At 45.4% G+C, this 20,309-nt stretch overlaps 3 protein-coding genes across 8 annotated transcripts; 2 read left to right on the plus strand and 1 right to left on the minus strand.

Annotated features, from left to right (window-relative positions):
* The first annotated feature begins 1,054 nt into the window (after positions 1 to 1,054).
* PHETA2 (PH domain containing endocytic trafficking adaptor 2) lies at positions 1,055 to 4,494 on the plus strand. Of its 6 annotated transcripts, none has more exons than XM_083462680.1 (3): positions 1,055 to 1,214; positions 1,612 to 1,699; positions 1,835 to 4,494. In XM_083462680.1, the coding sequence occupies exon 3, from the start codon at positions 1,844 to 1,846 to the stop codon at positions 2,639 to 2,641; it is 798 nt and encodes a 265-aa protein (XP_083318806.1). In that variant the 5' UTR covers positions 1,055 to 1,214; positions 1,612 to 1,699; positions 1,835 to 1,843; the 3' UTR covers positions 2,642 to 4,494. The 6 variants fall into 6 exon arrangements, with proteins under 6 accessions (XP_083318806.1, XP_083318808.1, XP_083318804.1 ...); XM_083462682.1 differs by having other exon boundaries at positions 1,055 to 1,203; XM_083462678.1 differs by having other exon boundaries at positions 1,057 to 1,214; positions 1,615 to 1,699; positions 1,807 to 4,494.
* Positions 4,495 to 5,196: 702 nt separating this feature from the next.
* SMDT1 (single-pass membrane protein with aspartate rich tail 1) lies at positions 5,197 to 8,327 on the plus strand. Its single transcript, XM_083462717.1, has 3 exons — positions 5,197 to 5,402; positions 6,744 to 6,884; positions 8,032 to 8,327. Exons 1-2 carry the CDS (start codon positions 5,265 to 5,267, stop codon positions 6,879 to 6,881), a joined length of 276 nt encoding a protein of 91 aa, XP_083318843.1. The 5' UTR covers positions 5,197 to 5,264; the 3' UTR covers positions 6,882 to 6,884; positions 8,032 to 8,327.
* Positions 8,328 to 11,163: 2,836 nt separating this feature from the next.
* NDUFA6 (NADH:ubiquinone oxidoreductase subunit A6) lies at positions 11,164 to 14,182 on the minus strand. Its single transcript, XM_083462716.1, has 3 exons — positions 14,010 to 14,182; positions 12,139 to 12,254; positions 11,164 to 11,370 (listed from the first exon to the last, which is right to left on the minus strand). Exons 1-3 carry the CDS (start codon positions 14,149 to 14,151, stop codon positions 11,239 to 11,241), a joined length of 390 nt encoding a protein of 129 aa, XP_083318842.1. The 5' UTR covers positions 14,152 to 14,182; the 3' UTR covers positions 11,164 to 11,238.
* Positions 14,183 to 20,309: the final 6,127 nt, after the last annotated feature.

Below are 20,309 nucleotides of genomic sequence, written 5' to 3' on the forward strand. Positions count from 1 at the left end.
CAATACTTTGGCCACCTCATGAGAAGAGAAGACTCCCTGGAAAAGATCCTGATGTTGGGAAAGATGGAGGGCACAAGGAGAAGGGGTCGACAGAGGACGAGATAGTTGGACAGTGTTCTCGAAGCTACCAGCATGAGTCTGACCAAACTGCGGGAGGCAGTGGAAGACAGGAGTGCCTGGCGTGCTCTAGTCCATGGGGTCACGAAGAGTCGGACACGAGTAAACGACTAAACAACAACAACTTCGGGAGTTTGGTGCTGTTTGTTTTCTGACTGAAGGGCTTCCTTCTAGTCCTGTGAAATTGCTGCATGCGGCAATGTGATGCCCTCTGGTGGCTATAAAGTAGCATGTATATGTTTTTAAAAGCCCATTCTGCATGTTCTTTGTTTATGTTTCGCACAACATTAGCACCGACACGTTAGTGGCACCGCCAATATTACACTTCCAGCTTGACCCGACCTTGGCGTTGCTGTCAAGGAAGATCCTAGCATAATAAGCAAGAGTGGCTATGGATGTAAGAGCCCTTGGGAGATCCTTATAAATTAGCACGATCATCAAGAAAACTTGTTGTATGTCCTTGTCCTGCACTTTTTTTTTGCCTTTTGCGACGAGCCTTAATCCGGCTCTTGCAAACGCAGAGGGGGGCAGAGTGAGAAATATACCATTTCTCAGTAAAAATGCGATTCTTTGGGACAAAGGATCTGGGGCGCGGGGGAGCAATGCAGATACTGGGAGAGATGTGGATGTTGACTATTGAACCCATTTCACAGAGTTAAAGGAAAGATAGGGTCATGAAAGGCTTTGAAACATCCAAGGAAGAAGATTTAATCATAAAGGTCTGAGACGGCGAATCAAGTCTTCCGTGTCTGATTCTTCTATACGTGGCTTCCAAGACCTCAAGAGAAAAAGCAGAGCAGTTAGGGGGGGTAGGAATGGGGGAATAAAAAAAGTGGAACCTCCGCTCTGTAATGTGAGGCGGGTTGGAAAACGTGGATTGTTAAAGAGCCATCCCTGGGCTTGCTACTCCAGAAGCGATCTTGAGCTCCGGGTTTTGCATTACGAAATTGCTCTAAACCAATAATAGTCAGAGCTCCGCAGAGAAAGAGGGAGGACAAAACAAAACAGCCGCCTTAGAATCAACACGTTAATTAAAGCAGGGGTAACGGGGTACGCCGAAATGGATGAAGAGGTTAGAGATCCCGCGTTGGAACAAGGTAAGGTTAGAGATAAAATCTGTCCCCTGGCTTTCAGAGCAGGCCTGTTCTCCCCGAGTTCAAAACCATCTTCCGCAAGCTCCGTTTTTGGGAGACCCCCCCCCCACTCCACCCCACCCTGGGGACTAGACAGGCAGCCTGATTTCTGGGGCTTTAAAAATATCTCCATCTTCTCCTGTGAGCTTTCTGACTCTGGAGACTCAGTTCCGTTGGCCATTAATCCAACTTGCTGTTACTCCCGTCAGCTTGATTGCTCTATGTATAAAAAGGGGGAAAACATCCGAATGTGGTTTCCATTCCAGAAGAGGGTGCCGCTATTGATTAAAGAGGCGAAGATCTGCTGTTTTAATGGCAGTAAAAGCTAAGTGAAGTTTGCAACTTTTGTCCCTTGTTTTAGCAGAGCAGGGTACCTAGTGGCCTAAGACGAGACTGCAGCACACTTCTATCCATGGAAGAAGGCAGATCCATCAAAATCCAGGCTTTGGGTAAGACTCTCTGCTCTCTCCAACAGTATAGATGAGCTGGAATATTAGCTAAAATTATATTCCGAGTGTCACTGGGACTTTAAAATATCACTTTTTGGTGCAATCAGGAAACCTGTCTGTCTCTATGCTCCTCAGGGGACCCTTATGGCAATGAAGCTGAACGAGCGTTGCGTGGCACATTATGCCACTTGCGACTCTCCAGCAGACCACACGGGCTTTCTGTGCAAGCGTGTGGAGCGCCGCCACCACCACCACCACACCAGTTCCTACCACCGCTGCTGGTTCATCCTCAAAGGCAACTTGCTTTTCTACTTCGAGGAGCAGCAGAGCCGTGAACCCCTGGGTCTCATTGTGCTGGAGGGCTGCACAGTGGAGCTGTGCGAGGCCGCTGAGGAGTTTGCCTTCGCTATCCGCTTCGATGGGAGCGGTGGCAAGGCATATGTGTTGGTTGCTGATTGCCAGGCTGCGATGGAGGTTTGGGTGAAGGCCCTTTCCAGGGCCAGCTTTGATTACATGAGGCTCGTGGTTAAAGAACTAGAGAAGCAGCTGGAGGAAGCGCGGAAGAGCTTGGTCACCTGCCACAAATCTCCAAAGAGACCTTCCTCTGCCTGGAAGCGACATCTTTCCAGTTCCACAGCAGTACCCCTCCAGGAGCACCCTGTCATCTCAGAAAATGGGTACTCCACATGGGTCAACGGTTGCACTGTTGCAGGAGCTGTTTTGGACCATGATGTGGGGTATCTGAAACCCCCGCCTTTACCCCCTCGCCGAAGACCAGCTTGCAGCAGCGCAGGTGGAATGCTTGCTCCAGGCCTTGGTTCTGCTGGGCAGGAAAGCCCGGTGTCTCCAGAGACAGCCTGTTTCTCAAAGTTGCACGACTGGTACGGTCAGGAGATAGCCGAGGCGAGGATGGAATGGCTGCAAAGCCAGAATGTATTGTGAACATATTGAGGAAAGTATTTTGGGATGTGGGGAAGAGGGAGGGAAGGAAAGAGAAAAATAGACGCAAAACAAGTTTTCACAGACCACTTGTGGATTTGCTCTTGGCCAACAAAATTGCCAAAGAACCTATATTGCTTTCTGGAATAGTGAATTGCAAATATATGTATGTTCTAGGTTACTCTCAAAATCTAGTATCCCCATGGGGATCTTGGAATGCCCAGAATATCTCTGAAAATTAACCATGCACCATCTGTATCTCAAGCAGTGTTAGCAAAAGGCTATGGCATACTTATTTCACTACTTCTTTCGTACTGTGCTGTAAAGCTCAAGTTGGCGCTCTCATGTTTCAAGTGGCTTCTTAACACATGAGAGAAATCTGAATTTCTGTTGAGCCATACAATTCAGTTAATGACATTCAATCTATATATTCCAGTTGCTTTGAGCCTTGTGTTAGACTAATAATACTAACCATTTATATAGCACATTTCAAATATCCAAGAATCTTCACATACATTACATAAAGGTTACTGACAACAATCTAAAAAGGTAGGCTAGTATATTTATCACCATATGGAGGGCAAAGCAAATTGCCTAAGACCACCTCTTGCTGAGGTGAAATTTGATCCAGTAGTTTCACACTATTAGTCACAGTGTTGCCCTAGAGTAGACGTTATAAAATGCTTCCCAGATCCATAACTAAGGAATCCTGCACTTTTAGGGCTTTCGCTACATTTTGAGTCAGTATTTGAAGATAACCTCTTCAAGAGGCAACATGACCTAGATCTGAGTAAGTGAACCAACAAATTAGGGACAGTTGCTCCCACATACTAACATCATAATGTGTGACCATTTAATTACATGGAATGCCAGCAGTGGGCAGAGCAGATGTTAGCATTGTACTGTAGTCTAGTTTCTACATGCACTTGCACATATTTTTCTATCCTCCAACTAGACAAGCAAGAAGCATTATTGGAGTTCAAGAACCTGCTCTAGCCAGGCGAACACAATCAGGGTGCAAAGCAGAGCCAGGGAGAGGGATGTGGTTTGGGGAATGTTCTAAGGCCCTATGGAGAAACCTGGAGAGCCACATTTGTCCCTTGACCCTGTTGTTCTGACCTATACAATAGTCTCCTAAGGAAGCCGCTAATGTGTACATAGCCTGACTAGGGTGAAGAACAGTATAAACCTAGACTTTTCAGCCACCTCAACTGCAATCACTGAGTTGTGAGTTTTGTAGTCATAAGTCCATGAACTTCAATTTAAATGATGCCAATAGGCACTGGATTCATGTTCTATGGTGTCCAGTATACACTGCCTTTATATCATATTGCTGCATTCTGATTTTTGGGATCAGGTTTGTTCTTTAGCATTCTTGCACATTAGTGGCTTTAACTATAACTAATTGGCCAACCAAACCATTGTTTACCAAGTCACCCTGGGCTCAGACCAGTGCTGGTAATAACCAGTTGCAACGTTCAAATGGAATGACTATGCCTGCTGGGAGGGAAGAACCACCATGACTGTTTTTAATATGATAAAATCAAGTTACCATGGCAAATAATGTCACTTCCAACAGTGAAAATGGTTAATGTTTTGAAGGAAGATAGTAATATATCCACTCCAAAGAAAAAAATTCTGATCTGCAATAATGTTAGCAGCAGTCAGAATATACCTGCTAAGGTCGTACAACAAATGGAAGCTAATAACTTCATGGTGCTCTACATACACCCTTGAATTACATATTTTTGTATGTTTGCATGGATTATGTTTTACACTTAAAACAAGAATATACACTACTGTTTCAAAGTTATTTGTAGTACCAATTTATTCTTGAATAAACTTTTTAATATATATATTGTAGTGTTTGGCTGCACGGTGATGAGACTGTGTCTTGAGTTCCCTCACTGGGAGTTCTAACATAATTAGTGTCCTGCAGGATCACACCAAGTATTTACCTAGTCTACTTTCCAATGTACCAGAGATGCCAACCAGATACCCAGTCTGGCAAGCCCTCTGCTGTTCTGTAGCCGCAGCCCCCTCCACTCTTGTAGGTAACAAACTTAATTTATTTACAGATTTATATACTCTCTTCACTAAAATGGTCACAGGGTTGTTTACAAAAATAAAGGTAATGTAAAAACATGATGTACAATAAACAGAAACATTAGGACAATTCATACACACACACACGCATTTAACATCACAGAAATGTGATAAGCCCTTTAAAAGGAGTATAAAGAGTAAAGCGGCACTTCATTGACAGGGGACCTCTCTGAATATTGGCAAAGCAAATAAACAAAGTTACAGGTAACTGGATTAGAGTTGGCAAAAGTAGGAACTCCTCCTGTTTGGGGTCAAGCCCGATAAGCTAAAACATAAGATTCCTCTGTTGGGTTTTCTGAGCACTTTCGCCCCGAGGGACTTTTCAAATAGGAACCAAGAAACGACCCATCCGAGGCGATGAGAGCAATCTATATTTTTCGAATCTCTGTGGCATCACTCCAGCCACGCGCGCCCGGGAGGTATTTTATTCCTTCATCCTCATATCGCGAGATTTGAGAAAGCACCTCCCATCCTTCCGACACTTCGGACGCGTCGCTATAGCGGTAGCGCTACAGAGAAGATGGCTGGGCGCCTGTGGGCAGCGGCAGGATGCTGGGCGAGGCCCGTCGGGAGCCAGAGGGGCCCCTCGGTGACCGCTGTCCCCTCGCGAAATATCACCGTCACCCGGACTGGCGCCATCTTGCCCAAGCCCGTCAAAGTGAGTGCGCGGAGGGGAGCCCCGGGTCGCGGAGGGGAAACGAGCTGGGAGTGAAGCCAGCCAATCGCTAATCGGGATGGGCTGCCGGGCTTGGAGGACGTTGTGTCAGCCAATGGCTTGAAAGGATTGTTGGCTTGGCAGATGGTTTGCCCAATGGATAAGGCGGCAGGGGCGGGCTTTAGAACAGAACCACCACTAGGAAATGATCCCGTAAGGATCAGTAAGACAAGAGCCATAGGGATAGTGAGCGCTTCCTCGCCTCTCCTGCCTGTGGGCTACGGGGGGGGGGGTCATTTATAAAAAGAAAAGGGTATATTTGTGTGTTTCCTTTTCCTCCTTCAGCTCGGTTAAAGCCGGAAAGGGGAGACCATTCCCGAAGATCCTGCCTTCCTGCCCCTTTTGTTCCTTGTAGCAGGTGACAGGAAATGTTAGTAATGCAGATGACTGATACCTGGCCGACTGCTTTGATGTCAAGTTGCATTTGACAAGTATGAAGTGGGATGGACCAGCCACTCTTTGTCAGGTGTCTGGAATGTAGCCTTTCAGAGCCCTTTCCCTGCCCCCCCCCCCCCGCTCAGCTTCCAGGAGAAACGTTTTAAGGGAAGCCCCACATTTGGTTTTCAGAAGTTCCACAAGCACTTGTCTAGAAAATGGGGGCTGCAAGGAGGAGCAGATGAAAGAGAGTGGGTACAAAAACGGGAGGCAAAGGGAATTGCCAAGAACCCGAGAAAAAGGGGGAGGTGAGCTAACGTGACCCATAGAATAAAAGATTTTCGCTGCTGTGTTCAAAATGAATTTCAGGTGCTTATAAAATAAGTTGGACTAATCCCTACTGCAGTACACTGAGTAATGCTGTTATACAGTACTGCACTTATGTTTTCCATTATTTGAGTTCCATGCTTTGAATTAAGAGCAAAACTGTTTTGCTGGATCATTTACTACAGTAGGTTCCCCCGTCCATGAGGAAAACACTTTGGAGTATCTGATAATATGCAAACTTTTAGTTTTCCTATTTATGTATTTAGGATATAAAATGTGTTGCTGGCTTAATACTAATATTCAGTTTTGTTCTCTTTTTTTACTTAGTTCTTCCATATATTTGAAGACATTTTTACAAATATTTTTCTATGTGGGTTTAAACGTGAATTAGTAGAACAGTAAGAATATGTGCTATTATTTATGAGTGCAAGCATTTGAAGGGTAATGGCATTTCTTTAAATCTTTCCATCAGCTCTAGACTTATGTACGTTGGCAGCTTTGTGGAGATTTGTTGATGACAACTTTTTCTGCAGGACTTGCATTGAAAGAGATATTAAACTGGTTCTCAATTAATCTCTGCAGATGCCCTTTGGTCTCCTTCGTGTGTTTGCCATTGTAATTCCCTTCCTCTATGTTGGGACACAAATCAGCAAAAACTTTGCAGCATTGCTAGAGGAACATGATATTTTTGTACCAGAAGATGACGACGACGATGATTAATAGGTATGGCTATAGATAAAAGCAGAAACTTGATCTGAAGTTGCCCCCTTCATTTGATGTAGGATGAGTGAAACCATAATAAAAAACTTGGAGACAATCCTTCATTGGTAAACCCGTTAGGTCAAAACAGATACCCAGAAACTCCAGCTATACTTAAATTCTCATGAAAACTGGTACTAACATGTGGAGTATGAGTGTACAAGATAGGCAAGAAATGAATCTGGTTGCATCTCAACCTCTCATACACTGTCCTACAGGTGGGGAACGTCAGACCTGAGTGCTGAATGTACCTCTTTCCAGGACAATCCCCTCACCAGCCCTGCTCCTCTTCCTTGTGCTTTTGCCTGACTGGAATGTGCCCTTGAACTGTTAGAATGTCTGTTTAGTGAATGAAAGATGGGAAGTATGGGTGTGTATGTGTAGAAACCTCTTGATTTTTGCCTGGCTGGAATGCAGTCAGCTGCATAAAGAGTTGCATCCAATGCCCCATCCAGCACTGGCATGCACCCCCAAAAGCTCTTGCAAGGGAATGTGGCCTTAAGACTGAAACAGTTTCCCCACCCTGCATGTCCCTACAATGTTTGCAGTGAAGGCCACTGAGAAGCTCATCTTTTTTTATTGGAGTTGCAGCAGCCTTTGAAATCTCTTCTCCCCCTTATCATAGCACATATATACCCTAGATCACAATTCCTGTCCTAAAAGCACTGTTTCCTACCTTTCCTTTCCCATTCTTTTATTCCTAGTATTTTTCTTTCCCATTATTTTATTCCTAGTTTTATTCCTATATAATAAACTAAGCATATGCAAACAGTTCTGATTATAATTTAGTTACTATTTTGTCTTACTTTTTGTGAGTATAATTTTGAAAGAATTACAGCTGACTAGACAATAAATTCATTAGGCCATGACCAAAATGTTTACACTGATTTGGCAATATCACTGTTCTATATGCTAAATACACTTGCCAATGTCACAGTGAACTTGTTTTAATAAGCTGTGTGTTGTATAGAAAGCAGCAAACAGTATGTTTATAATATGCACAATACTGGTGTTCTTTGCCATTCTCTAATTTTTGCAAAGCTAGTATCCTACGGGTTGAACATGGGGCCAATTCTGCAGTGTGAAATAACATATTCTTGTTTCTTTACAGGGTTAAAATAGGAGAAAACAAGAGCAAAAGCCATAGACAACTATTCTGATGTCAATGTCTAGTCATGGCCCCTCTTTTCAGTTTTTAAAGAAGACATTTTGGGAGAGTTGGACCCCCATTCTACCAGTAAATGCTCTGTGCATGTGTAAATGAGGATTGGCTACATACATAGGCAGAATATTTCCTTGGTTCAGCAATCATTGTATGTAACACCTAGTTCATGAGAGTGCTTGGAACCCTGTTCTAATGAGTGTGAAGAAATGATTTAGATTGCAAATAAAGAGTAACAGACCAAGGCTTACATCTCTTCTTTAAATTGTCCTACGTTGCACGCAGGGATCCAAGTGTGATTAAGTATTATTGCACCATACCTTTGCTGAAAAGCATTAATAATTTCAATTCTCTTTCACCCCTTTACATCTTCTTCTTCTTCTTTTTTTTTGGGGGGGGGGGAGAAACTGCAAATTCTATGTTTAACAGAAAAAGTAACTTTATTTAACTCGGCTAGACTGACTTGCTCCAAAAAAAGAAGCAGCAGCACAAATACTTCTTTTTTGAATCTTGATATCTAATATTGAGCAGAAGCCCTTTGATATCAGGCACTGTTTTATTCTGGTGCACAGTAAATGATTATGCCATAACTTTTCGAACTTGACGTGTTACAATATTGACTCATAAGTGGTATCTTGAGTTCATGTCACCTACCAAAGTCTAGAGATGCATGCAAGTCTAAGTTCTGATAAAATTAACTTAACATTTGGCAAAGAGGAATTGCTTCCTGTATCATCAATTTACCTAAACATTATTTTTATTTGTACCACATGTTTTTCCTATGCTCTGAAGGTCAATGGGATTAGAGTCTGTGGATTCAAAAATGGATTGTCACTTTTCAGTACACATGCCTCATTCATCCCTGGCTTATGCCATGTTTGCTTAAAAAAAGGATGATTGCTAGCCCTGCTATGAAATAATTGTACACATGATCCTACTTGCATAATCTTGTATTGAACAATGAATATTGTTCAGAGCAATTGGGGACATTACTACCCTCTTACTTCAGATAAGCAGGATTTTCTTGTGGGAGCTTTTGAAGAAGGAAGAATCGGAGGCCACAGCAGTGCTGCAGCATGCAGTTCCACCACAGGAGGGCTCCCTTGCATAGTGGGAAGGAATACAGTACAGTGGTACCTCGGGTTAAGTACTTAATTCGTTCTGGAGGTCCGTACTTAACCTGAAACTGTTCTTAACCTGAAGCACCACTTTAGCTAATGAGGCCTCCTGCTGCTGCCATGCTACCGGAGCACGATTTCTGTTCTCATCCTGAAGCAAAGTTCTTAACCTGAAGCACTATTTCTGGGTTAGCAGAGTCTGTAACCTGAAGCGTATGTAACCCGAGGTACCACTGTATTAAATAACCATGAAAGTTGGGTTAAGGAGCATTAAGCTACTTGCATAATAGGTGTCATTTTTTTACACTTGTATTTGGGATGGTTGGAACAGGGCTCAGCTTTCATAGACTGAATGGGGGGGGGGAGGAAGCCCCAAAATAACTCTCCTGGCAAGCAAAGGAAATTATTGGAAGCCTTAGGCTACAAACTCATAAGTGTAATCAAGGTGGCTTAATGGCTAGCTGCTTTCTAGTTGCTGAATTAAAGAAATGTTACTGCAAGGCAGGCAGAAGACTCAATAGGCTGAGAAATCATTCCTCAGGAAAGCGTCAGTGTGGTGATAGTATTTCAAGGGCAGTAACAGAAATTAGGCAAAACTATCTGCACAAAGAAAGCAGGCAGGATAAAAGTGAGCTATTTATTTGCTGCCAGATTATTCTCAAGATTGCTCAGGTTTGGCTTACAAGTCTTTCCAAGGGCAGGGGCACCCAGGCTGTAGAGTTAACAGTTGGATTGCTAAAACTACTCACCAGTTTAGTGCTGTTTTACTTAATGGTATTAAAGTAAATGTATTACACACTCATGGTATGGCAAGACACCCAGTACCAATGGGTTCCAGATTTTCTGGGAGAGGACTCCGGGAAGCAAGAAAAGCCCATTGTAATATATCAACCTGCCTTTTGGATAGCCCAAGGGTTACCACTTATGTTTTAAGCTTTTGCAAAACTCCATTAACGTGTTCCAGGTTTCTCTTTCTGGAAAAATACATGTTCAACTATTAATAGTACATTCTTGAACCAAATCTTTATGATTTTATCGGAGCCAATGCATCCTGGATTGAAGTACATATGGTAAAAGGTAAAGGACCCCTGGATGGTTAAGTCCAGTCAAAGGTGACTATGGGTTGCGGCACTCATCTTGCTTCAGGCCAAGAGAGTCAGTGTTTGTCCAGACAGCTTTCCAGGTCATATGGCCCTCATGACTAAACTGCTTCTGGCGCAACAGAACACCATGATAGAAGCCAGAGCGCACAGAAACGCTGTTTACTTTCCCGCCGCAGCAGTACTTATTTATCTACTTGCACTAGTGTGCTTTCAAACTGCTAGGTTGGCAGAAACTGGGACAGAGCAACGGGAACTCACCCTATTGTGTGGATTCAAACCACTGAACTTCCAATCGGCAAGCCCAAGAGGCTCAGTGGCTTAGACCACAGCGCCACCTGCGTCCCGTGAAAGTACATATACAGTGGTACCTCTACTTGCGTTCACCTCTGATTACATATCCTTTGGGATACGTACGTGGTAAACCCGGAAGTATTTTTCCAGGTTTCGCCGCACGCACGTGTGCAGAAGCGCTCTACGTGCCATGCGCAGAAGCGGCACCTCCGGTTGCGAATTCCTCGGGATGCAACCGGAGCTCTGGAACGGATCCCGTTTGCAACCGGAGGTACCACTGTGTTCTACTACTGAACACAATCTTTCCCACACAGACTTCTAACCTCTTTGTTCTTTGAGTACCGAATCATTTTAACTTTATTCAAATGGGACTAACTTTGAAGTACATTTGAATAGGACTCCAGCATGTTTTTTAGGTACCAGTTGCAACAAGGGTACTGTACACCCAGGCTATCATAAGTAGATAATGCATGAAAGGAATCGAGGATGGCTGAAGCATCTGCACCAAGAATTCAGAACCAGTATGGAACAGAGAGTACCAGCATGGCTACCTCCCAGCTGAAGAGCTCTTCAATATACAGGGCTTTATTTGGAACAGAAGCAGACGAACATACAGTATCACAACTCCACAAAGTTCATTTAGTTCATGGGTCATGGCCTGCATAGAACTTGGACAGGAAGTCCTTGGGTCGTGGCGATTCTGTCTCATGAAAATACCTCATTAAATGGGTCCGTTGTTTCCATACGTGAATAGTCTCTTGGAGTTCCATTTTCCCCTATATCAGACAGAAAAGGACGAAAGGTGTTTAAATTAGCCTGTTACTACAATAATTTATTATGCTAATACAGGGTAGGCACAACTATCAGGTTTCTATGAAGTTGGGATTTTTAAGAACCAAATGGACATGACAAGTGGACATGACATGACAGTGGAGGTTTGTTGTGAAACTTGCATTGCATGCTGTATGCTTGAAGAAATATATAGTGAGCTGTAGGCAAAGGTATTGTCCTTACCACATTGCTACTGACTCAAAATACTTTTAAAGATTGGGAGCAAGGCAGACACAGCAGATGGGGAGGTATTTTGAAAGGTTCTGCCACTTCAGATTTAGATTTGGACACTGATTCCTTTGGTATATAGTAAAACTATAGTCTCGTATTCTCCATGATGGTGGCACTACTGTACAGTAAAGAAGGCATAACTGGTCAGCACTCTGGGGCAAGCCAGTTGTGTCAGGAAGGACATAAGCAGACTCTCTCCTAAACTTGGATAAGACCACAGGAATATGGATTGTTTCTGTGATGACACAGCGTTTGAAACCCCACATTTAGAGACACACCTATTTGCAAGACACGGTTTAGCTTACATAAAGAAAAAGTCATGTATCATTTATGATGGAAAGAGGCATTCTCTTAAGTCTATTATGGGCTTTCCCCCCCTTCTCCATTTCTACAGGGGTCTGAAAACTACTTTTGCTTTTTATCTCTATATACCAGACATCCTATGCTTGCTTTGAATTTAAGGCAAATGTTATTTAATTTACCTTAATAACGAGCATATCAATAACTCGAGGGTCTGTGGCATGGGCATTCTTCATGAACAACTCTCGCACCTTATCCCGGCCCTGTTTCACTGAGATGTCCAGCTGGTATAGATGCACTAGATGATAAACAAAAAATAATATTGGGTGAGAAAATGAGTGTTAGGTCTTAACTTAAAAAGTTAATTTTTACACATTTACTGCTTCCAATTGAACACAGTTCAACTAGTGGGCTCTTTTATTCCATTCCATGGAAAGCGAGCTCTAATTAAACGGAAGATCTAATAGGTGTTAACAACCCATTAAGTTACAGGAAAGACAAAAGCCCACAGCTATCATGAGCAAGGTCCTTCAAGCTTTCGTGACATGTAACTGTTACTCCCCGCTTGTAGTGTGAACCAACACTCTTCTCCATAAGAACCACCCCATACATGCCACCAGGGTTGGCACCAGTGGCATACAGTCTGTGGAACGGAGGAACTAGCCTAATCCCCAAAGTTCCTGGTAAAATATTCACACACCTCCCTCCATGCTCCCTCCTCCTTCCTTCTCTTCCTCCAGCCCTCCTTGAACCTTACTCGCTTAGCCTCTTTCTTCGTTTAGCTGCTCTACCCAAGTTGCTCAGAGGGTTGCACTCCTTGCACAGAGCTACACTCCTTGTAGTCCTTTGTCCAGGTTGGTGTCAGCACTTCCCTAACTCCAGGTTGCCTATGCCAAACAGCGCCCAGCAGCAGCACAGCCCACAGCACGCAAAACATCCGATGTGATGCACATGGGGCAGAGACCACTTCCCACCCTGAAGGTCAAAAGCTTCTTTTTGTTGAGGCACCCAGCTGCTGTCTTCCCCAACCATGCAGAGGCCAGCCAGGGGACCCCAACCATCACCACTTAGAGGGTGAGGAGGAGGAAGGGCATGGAACAACCCTGATGTCACAAGCAGGTCTTTATAAAGGGGCTCTTTTTAAGAACTACATTTTTACGGTAGCTGATACAGTGCAGGAGTAGCTGTTTAAAAATAGTAATAATCAGGCAGCTTAAGTTTGAAGGGGGGAATTCAGCCTTTACATAGCTGCCACAGCTGCATCCTTAGCAGCGGGTCTTGAGTAAACCTCGTTTGTCCTCCTACCCTTACCTTGTCCCCTGGAGTGGGTGCACATTGGCGCCCTAATTCATGGGTAGGCAAACAAAGGCCCGGAGGCCTGATCCAGCCCAATTGCCTTCTAAATCCAGCCGGTGGATGGTCCGGGAATTAGCGTGTTTTTACATGAGTAGAATGTGTGCTTTTATTTAAAATGCATTTCTGGGTTATTTGTGGGGCATAGGAATTCGTTCATTATTATTTTTTTCAAATTACAGTCCGGGCCCCCCACAAGGTCTGAGGGACAGTGGACCGGCCCCCTGCTGAAAAAGTCTGCTGACCCCTGGCCTGATTGTTCCCCTACCACAAATGTCACCGCACGCCACTGGTGGGCAGATATCCTGAATGGATCAAAGGCACACCATCTTAGTATCCTAACCGCCGCTAACGCTGAACCAACCCTTCTTTGGGTACTCGCAGTCGCCAGTGTAGATGGCATGATGCGCCGTAGGCTGGGATGGCGTGACCCGAAGTGTCGGAGAGGAGCGTGACACGAGTGGGAAGGGGGAAGCAGTCGAAGCAGGGAAGCGATCTGCCTTCCCGCCCTTGGTTTTAGTTCTGAGCAGGCCACTCTCTCGGCAGCGGCCTCAAAGGAAAGGGAGTTCGGGGAAGCGGGGAAATTTGGGGAGGGGGCGCAGCCCGCGACGACGCCCTCCCGCCCGTCCCCCTCCATGCGCCGCCCCTCGGGACGCGACCTTGAGGCGGAGGTCGCTCGCCTGCAGCCGCGCCTCCTCACCAGCGTTTGGTATTTCTCGGTACCAAGCCCTATACAGTTCTCGCACGCGCCGTTTGGCCTCCGCCAAGTCCCGGCTGAAGATGGGCTTGACAGCTGCCCTCGCGGCGGCCGCCGCTACCTTCCCGGCTCCGGGCGCCGCCATCTTGTTCGGCCTGATACGCCCCGCCTACCCATCCCCGCACGGATGTTTTCCGTACAGAGTTCGAGGGCGCTCGAGTGCCATTGGCTGAGAGCTGTGCTGTTTCTTCAAGGCTCGCCAGCCATTGGGCGGTGGGAGGTTGGACTGGCGGAGCCTTCCGGGTTTCGTCCTTGAGGATGGGGGTCGCGCGCTCTTTCTTCTTGGTTTCATTATCACCAATTGAATGAAATGTTTAAATAAAAGATAAAGAAAAAAGGTTTTTCAGAAGATGGTTCGAAATTCAAAAGAGCTGCATTATGAAATAATGAGAAATTAGTCTCAAAGATTTATAAAAATTTTATAGAGTTGGCAACAAAAGATGAGATGATAAAAACAACTATAATGTAGGCTTATGCCTTTTACTTTGCCAGAGAATTGCTTACCCGCGTCCCCAGGGCCGAGAAGAGAATAAAAAAATTCCAGGAAAGTTTCTTCTTTGGAGAAAAGAGTTTATTGAGATCTGAGCACAGAGTCAAGGTCTGTACTCAGAGACAGCCAACTGGATAGTTCCTAAAAATATTCTGGCTGTAAAGCAAGTCACTTCAACAGTCTTTCTTATACCCGCCGTACTTCCCCAATCGACTAGCAAATATTGCTTGCTAAATCATTTCTGTCTTTCTGCTAAGCCAGCACTCCCTCCCACCTCCTTGTGCACGTGTCTTCTTTTGTTAGCTAAGCTTTTCCCTTCGTATCTCTTCCTATCTTGCATTACTTAAAAGCAGAAGTAAAGCAGGAAACATCTTGTTAGTGGTTTTCTTCTTGCATTACTAAGCAGAAGTAAAACAGGAAACATCTTGCTAGTGGTTTATCGGTTAACAGCAGTTTCTGGCTGGGCAGGAAGCGACCTTCTGACCTGTAGCTAGCATCAGCAGTTTCAAGTAGCTGGTTTAGGCTTTTGCAAGCTACTGCAATTTTTGGGCTGTTTTGTCCCTCCTAGCAGAGTGCAGGAATTTATTTATTATGTGTAGATAATATTTGAGAGCAACAGAATAAAATATTGAGAGAAACCTATCTCCCTTTACTCCGTCCTCTTCTTTTGAACAATCTATTACTTAGATTCGTTCTGGGGTAGGGGTCTATATTCTCTCATTACAGTAATCACGCGAGGTCCCATCATGCGAGACATCATCTTTCCCATCATATGTTGCAGGCATTGCATTAAGCAGGGTATACAGAAGCAAAGAAGCAATAGAAGCATTATTGGGCCTATTCTTCCCACAAATACGATACCGTTCATGCCAACAGAAATACGAGAGCATCCATATGACAAGAGCGGTACATATCACTCCTACCCACCAAACCCAATATCTCCATGGTTCCTCCCACCAATATTCAGGGGGTGTGCTCATTGTTGAAGAGCCCACTGATATTTGTGCCCGACTACCTGTTGAGCCTCAAGGATGAGAGCCCACCGGTGAGCTGATGCTCCCACTATGTGGGTCAATTTTTCTACTAACCCTGTTGGGTGGATTGAACTCTCGTGCTGCCTCCCTAGTGATCAGAGCATATGGAAGCTGAAATCCTGGGGTGGCAATTCTTACTGGCACTTGTTTAGTAATTTCAATGCACACCTGGCTAAGGCTCCCACCCCTGCAATACTTGCATTAAGATAGGTTCTGTCCCATCTATGATCTGGGTTAAGAGTAGGACCTGTTCTATCAACTGAGGTTGGTACAGTGCTCTACCTTCCGGATAACAGTTGACTACCCTCCCACAACAGCAAGAGCGGTACAGAACTAGATAGATTTCGAACGTCTCTGCAGCTTCCCGTAAGAGCACTGTCCATGCGTGCTGGTCAGTGGTGTGGGAGAGGAGCCACAACGGGACAGTGGGGTGTCTCAATACGGTAATCTCATCAGACCCCAGTTTCCAATAGCCAAGGAGCACGCCATCTCTTACCACCGGCAAGACGAACCAGTCGTAGCAGAGGTCAGCAGGCCAATAAGGGCGGTAAGGTTCGGTAGGGTCAGGGCAATAAGACATAGAGCAAGTCAATAAAGAAAATAAGAGAGAAAAGAGAAAGTCTTTGTAACTGTCCTTGTGATGATTAGTCGCCCGTGGCCTAACGCTTTTTCCTGGTAGCGTCAGACACAAGGTGATGATCAACTTCAGAGGGTCAGCAGGATTTCTTTTGCAAGTCCAGACACCTTTCTTCAGATGCGTGTGATGTACCCAGGGGATCACCTCGACTACTTTCACTGCAGTTGGGGATGAGGGGGTCGCCAGACGCTGTCACTCAAAGGAACTGGTGAACCGGCTCAGCGAGACTGCCGCGGGACTGCAGGTGTACGCTCGAGGGAATACCTGGAAAGGAAGCAAACACACACAACAAACACAGGGATTGCACTTGTTCTTGGGTGATGTGATCTCCCATCTGCCCCAAACTGGCGGGGATGCCTCGGACGAAAGGGGTTGGCCTGCCATATAGAAGTTCAAAGGGTGATAGTTCTCAGTCTCTTGGTTGGCGCACAGGGCACATTTTGGGATATAGCAGCAGTTAGTTGAGGTAGAATATTCTCCCAAGGTGTGCTTTAGCAACTGGGCCTCCCAAATGGGTGGACGCGTGGTAATTCTTTACAATTGTGCTGGCCAGATGTTGGGGTACAAAAACACGGCTGTCTGGTCCTTCCTGGAGCGTTGCTCCTTCTTGGCTGGTCCACTGCTGTTCATCGAGGGTGTAACGTGGTTCCACATCATCTGGAGTGAGTTCTGGTACCAATATCAAAAGTCCTGGTGGTGCCTCTAAATTGGCTGGAGAACAAATGTCTACGTTGGGGGCGCTGCCTGTGGGCGCCCCTCCCATCCAATTCTTCACCGTGCGTAGAGATATCAGCCTCTGGAGTGATATCAGCAAGGCAGTCGTCACTGGAGGGGATCTTCAGGATGCTGTGACACAGTCCAATCTGAAGCAGCTTTCCTATGTAGTGGACCCAAGGGGTGGCGCCAGCGATCTTCACAGCTGTGGGTGTGGAGAGCAGATGGGCCCTTCCAGCACGGTTGCAGTGGTGCCTGGGACCAGTCTTATCCACACCTCGTCACTTGGCTCAAACTGGTCACGCAAGGAGTTCGGGCCTGGGTTGAGAGAGAGAATCTCGAAAGAGAGACTGTACATAATTGTTCAATTCCACATCTTGAGCAGGGATAGGTGAAAGCATGCACACATAAGGAACCGGTCTCCCAAACATCACTTCAAAAGGGTGACAAGTGAATACGTTTCAATGGGAGGCTACAAACTCTAAGCAAAGCCAAGGGCAACATGAACACCCAATTAGACCCTGTTTCTTGGGTCAATGGTTTTTCAAAGTCCTTTTCTTCCTTTCCTATTTTCCAGAACTTTGGGGCCTATATGCAGTACCCACCATCTTCCTTCTTCACTGGCAACAGTGGGGTGTTTCACTGTGATTGGCATTGTTTCAAGATTCCATGTTGAAGCAATCGCTTCAAATGCACCCACACTCTTTCAGCTGCCTGTCGTGGGATGGGGTATTGGTTTTTTATCCTCCGCCCATAGTCCAGGGTCAACATCATGAAGCAGGCTAACAGGGAGGATTCCCTCCTCTTCTTTTACCATCATCAAGCATCAATGGTCTCACAGGGGCATTTCTAAAGAAAACTCTCCTGCTGGTCCAGTTGTCATCATTACTTCCCCCATTGGTTGGAAGGAAATCTGGGCTTGTAATTTTGTTAACAAGTCTCGGCCCAATAAGGAATGGGACACTCTGGTATATACAAAAAAAATTTGTCTAGGCAGCAGGTAACAGACTGCAAAAACGGGGCCTTTTGTGATTTACCTGTGGCTCCAATTATATTAACCACTTGGTTTGTGGGTTTTGTTACAGGCACAGGTAAGACTGAGTGGGCAGCTCCCTTGTCCACCTTCTCCTACCTGTAATAAGGTAGCTAGGTTAAGGGCTGTGGTAACCTGAAACTTCAGGCGTGAATGTAATAACAGCATCTGGCACTTCCTCTTGGAGTTACACAGCTAGTGTCCTGTCCAAACGTGAATTTATCTGCCTTTGTGAGTAAGGTGGCCACTGCCACAATCACTCTCATACAGGGGGGGGCAATCTCTGTTCTGTTGGGGTTAGCTTCTCTGACAAGTATTCGACAGGTTGCTGCCAATTTCTCAGTTTCTGGCATAAGACTCCCTTGGCTACCCCCCTGGTCTTCATCTATGAACAGGGTAAAAGGCTTCTTGGGGTTTGGATGCCAAGCACTGGGGCTTGTCACTTTGAGATCCTGAAAAGCCTGCTGCTGTTCCCTGCCCCATATAAAAGGATCCTTCTCTATTCTCCTAGTTGACTCATGCAGGGGCCAAGCAATGCTTCTGTAGTTAGTAGTGAGTCCAGGGGATATTGTTCATCATCATAAGTGGGATTATAGGTTTTTTTTTTAAAAAAATCCCTTCAAACAATTTTATAATCTTTGCTGGATTCTCCTCAAAAGAGGGGTTCTGATTTCTTCAATTACAAACATCTGCACTTGAAAAAGGGTATATGCTGTCTGTGGTGCCTTCGCTTGTCCAGCTGGGACAGGGGCTGGTGGATCATAAAACCCTCTGAAGGGGCATTTCTCCAGTTGCCTGATCCTTCCTGGTTTTCTCATACTGTCTGTGAGACATAACTCTCTTCGCCGCCTGTCCCCACTTACGTTGCTATCTCTTCCTCTTTTCAGGGGTGCAGATTTCTGCTGCCTCAACTAACAAAGGGCTTACATCCAATTTCTTTCTCAAATGGCTTTGCAAACTCCTTTAGTCTCTTTTTCTGTCTTTCTGTCCACATTTTCTTTCCTTGATTCATATCATCTAGTGTTTTCCTAAACTCTTCGTTATCTTCCTTATCTTCCTCTTCTTCCGTCTCACTATCCTCCTTCGCAGGTCCTCCCCCCCCCTACACCAGCACTTCCCTGTGCTTCTTGATCTTGGCCGGGGGGGGGGGTTGGAGGGGCTGTTGGTGGAGTGTAAGGTGGTGGCTTAATCACTCCCCCTCCTCATCTTCTGGGTCTTCTAACACCAGAGGTTTCACTGTATAAATCCTGTTCTGTGTGTTGCTGTCACAGCAAGACTTTAGCCATGGTAGATTCTTTTTTTTTTTTACATTGGTCTTCCATGTAGACATATAGGGGATCTGATCTGGGTGGACATTTAATATATTTTGCCACAGAGGGTTGATTTGCCACAGGGGGTTGATTAATTGCAAATCAAAGCCACGCAGTTCCCTGGGTTGACAAGTCCACCTCACATAAAGTTTTGAGTCTCTGTTTTTCAATTTGAATCCCCAAATCATCACTCTTCGTGGCTGTTTTCCAGTTATTTAAAAAGCATTCCAGAGGAATACATTGGCTTGCTCCAAATCCTATTTTTTCAGATACTCTCCTCCTAACTGGGTTTCAAAATTCTTTCACACTCCACATGCTACAGTTTGTCAGAAAATGCACAATCCTACAATCGCTCGGCCAAGGGAACACTAAGCCTTAGCCCTCATTCAACAACTCATCCACTAGAGTATCTGACACACAACATATCAACAAAACACTCAATTCCCTCTGCCCCATTCCCTTTCCCAAACCTTTACCAATTCCTTTCCTGGTGGCATTCTTACTGCCAACTACCAGGTGAGGCTGATCAGACCTCTGGCCCCTCGGGCCCCTAGCCCTTTCCCTCGGGCCCCTAGCCCTTTCCCTCGGGCTTACCTTTTCCGCTGCGGACCTGTCCCCTCGGCGCCGTTCTGTCCTCTTATTCTCCCTCAACCAGATGTCTCTGCTCCAGGACGGTGTGGCAATCTCCCCCTACAAACTGGCAGGGTGTGCACCGGAAATGCGAACGCCGATCGGAGCTGTTCACCTTGGTTGAGCCTGGCCCTCCCCGGGGCCCCTGGGGTGGGGCAATTTCCCGGCCAACGCACCAAGCTGTAGGCTTATGCCTTTTACTTTGCCAGAGAATTGCTTACCCGCGTCCCCAGGGCCGAGAAGAGAATAAAAAAATTCCAGGAAAGTTTCTTCTTTGGAGAAAAGAGTTTATTGAGATCTGAGCACAGAGTCAAGGTCTGTACTCAGAGACAGCCAACTGGATAGTTCCTAAAAATATTCTGGCTGTAAAGCAAGTCACTTCAACAGTCTTTCTT

Source organism: Podarcis liolepis (genome assembly GCF_965112155.1).
Source record: "Podarcis liolepis genome assembly, chromosome: 10".
Taxonomy (NCBI): Eukaryota; Metazoa; Chordata; class Lepidosauria; order Squamata; family Lacertidae; genus Podarcis; species Podarcis liolepis.

Coding starts and splice junctions, on each gene's coding strand:
- PHETA2 (XM_083462680.1), top strand. CDS start 1,844: ATGGCAATGAAGCTGAACGAGCGTTGCGTGGCACATTATGCCACTTGC.
- SMDT1 (XM_083462717.1), top strand. CDS start 5,265: ATGGCTGGGCGCCTGTGGGCAGCGGCAGGATGCTGGGCGAGGCCCGTC. Junction 5,403..6,743: donor TCTTGCCCAAGCCCGTCAAA/GTGAGTGCGCGG, acceptor TAATCTCTGCAG/ATGCCCTTTGGTCTCCTTCG.
- NDUFA6 (XM_083462716.1), bottom strand. CDS start 14,151: ATGGCGGCGCCCGGAGCCGGGAAGGTAGCGGCGGCCGCCGCGAGGGCA. Junction 12,255..14,009: donor CCGAGAAATACCAAACGCTG/GTGAGGAGGCGC, acceptor TTTATCATCTAG/TGCATCTATACCAGCTGGAC. Junction 11,371..12,138: donor TTGATATGCTCGTTATTAAG/GTAAATTAAATA, acceptor TGTCTGATATAG/GGGAAAATGGAACTCCAAGA.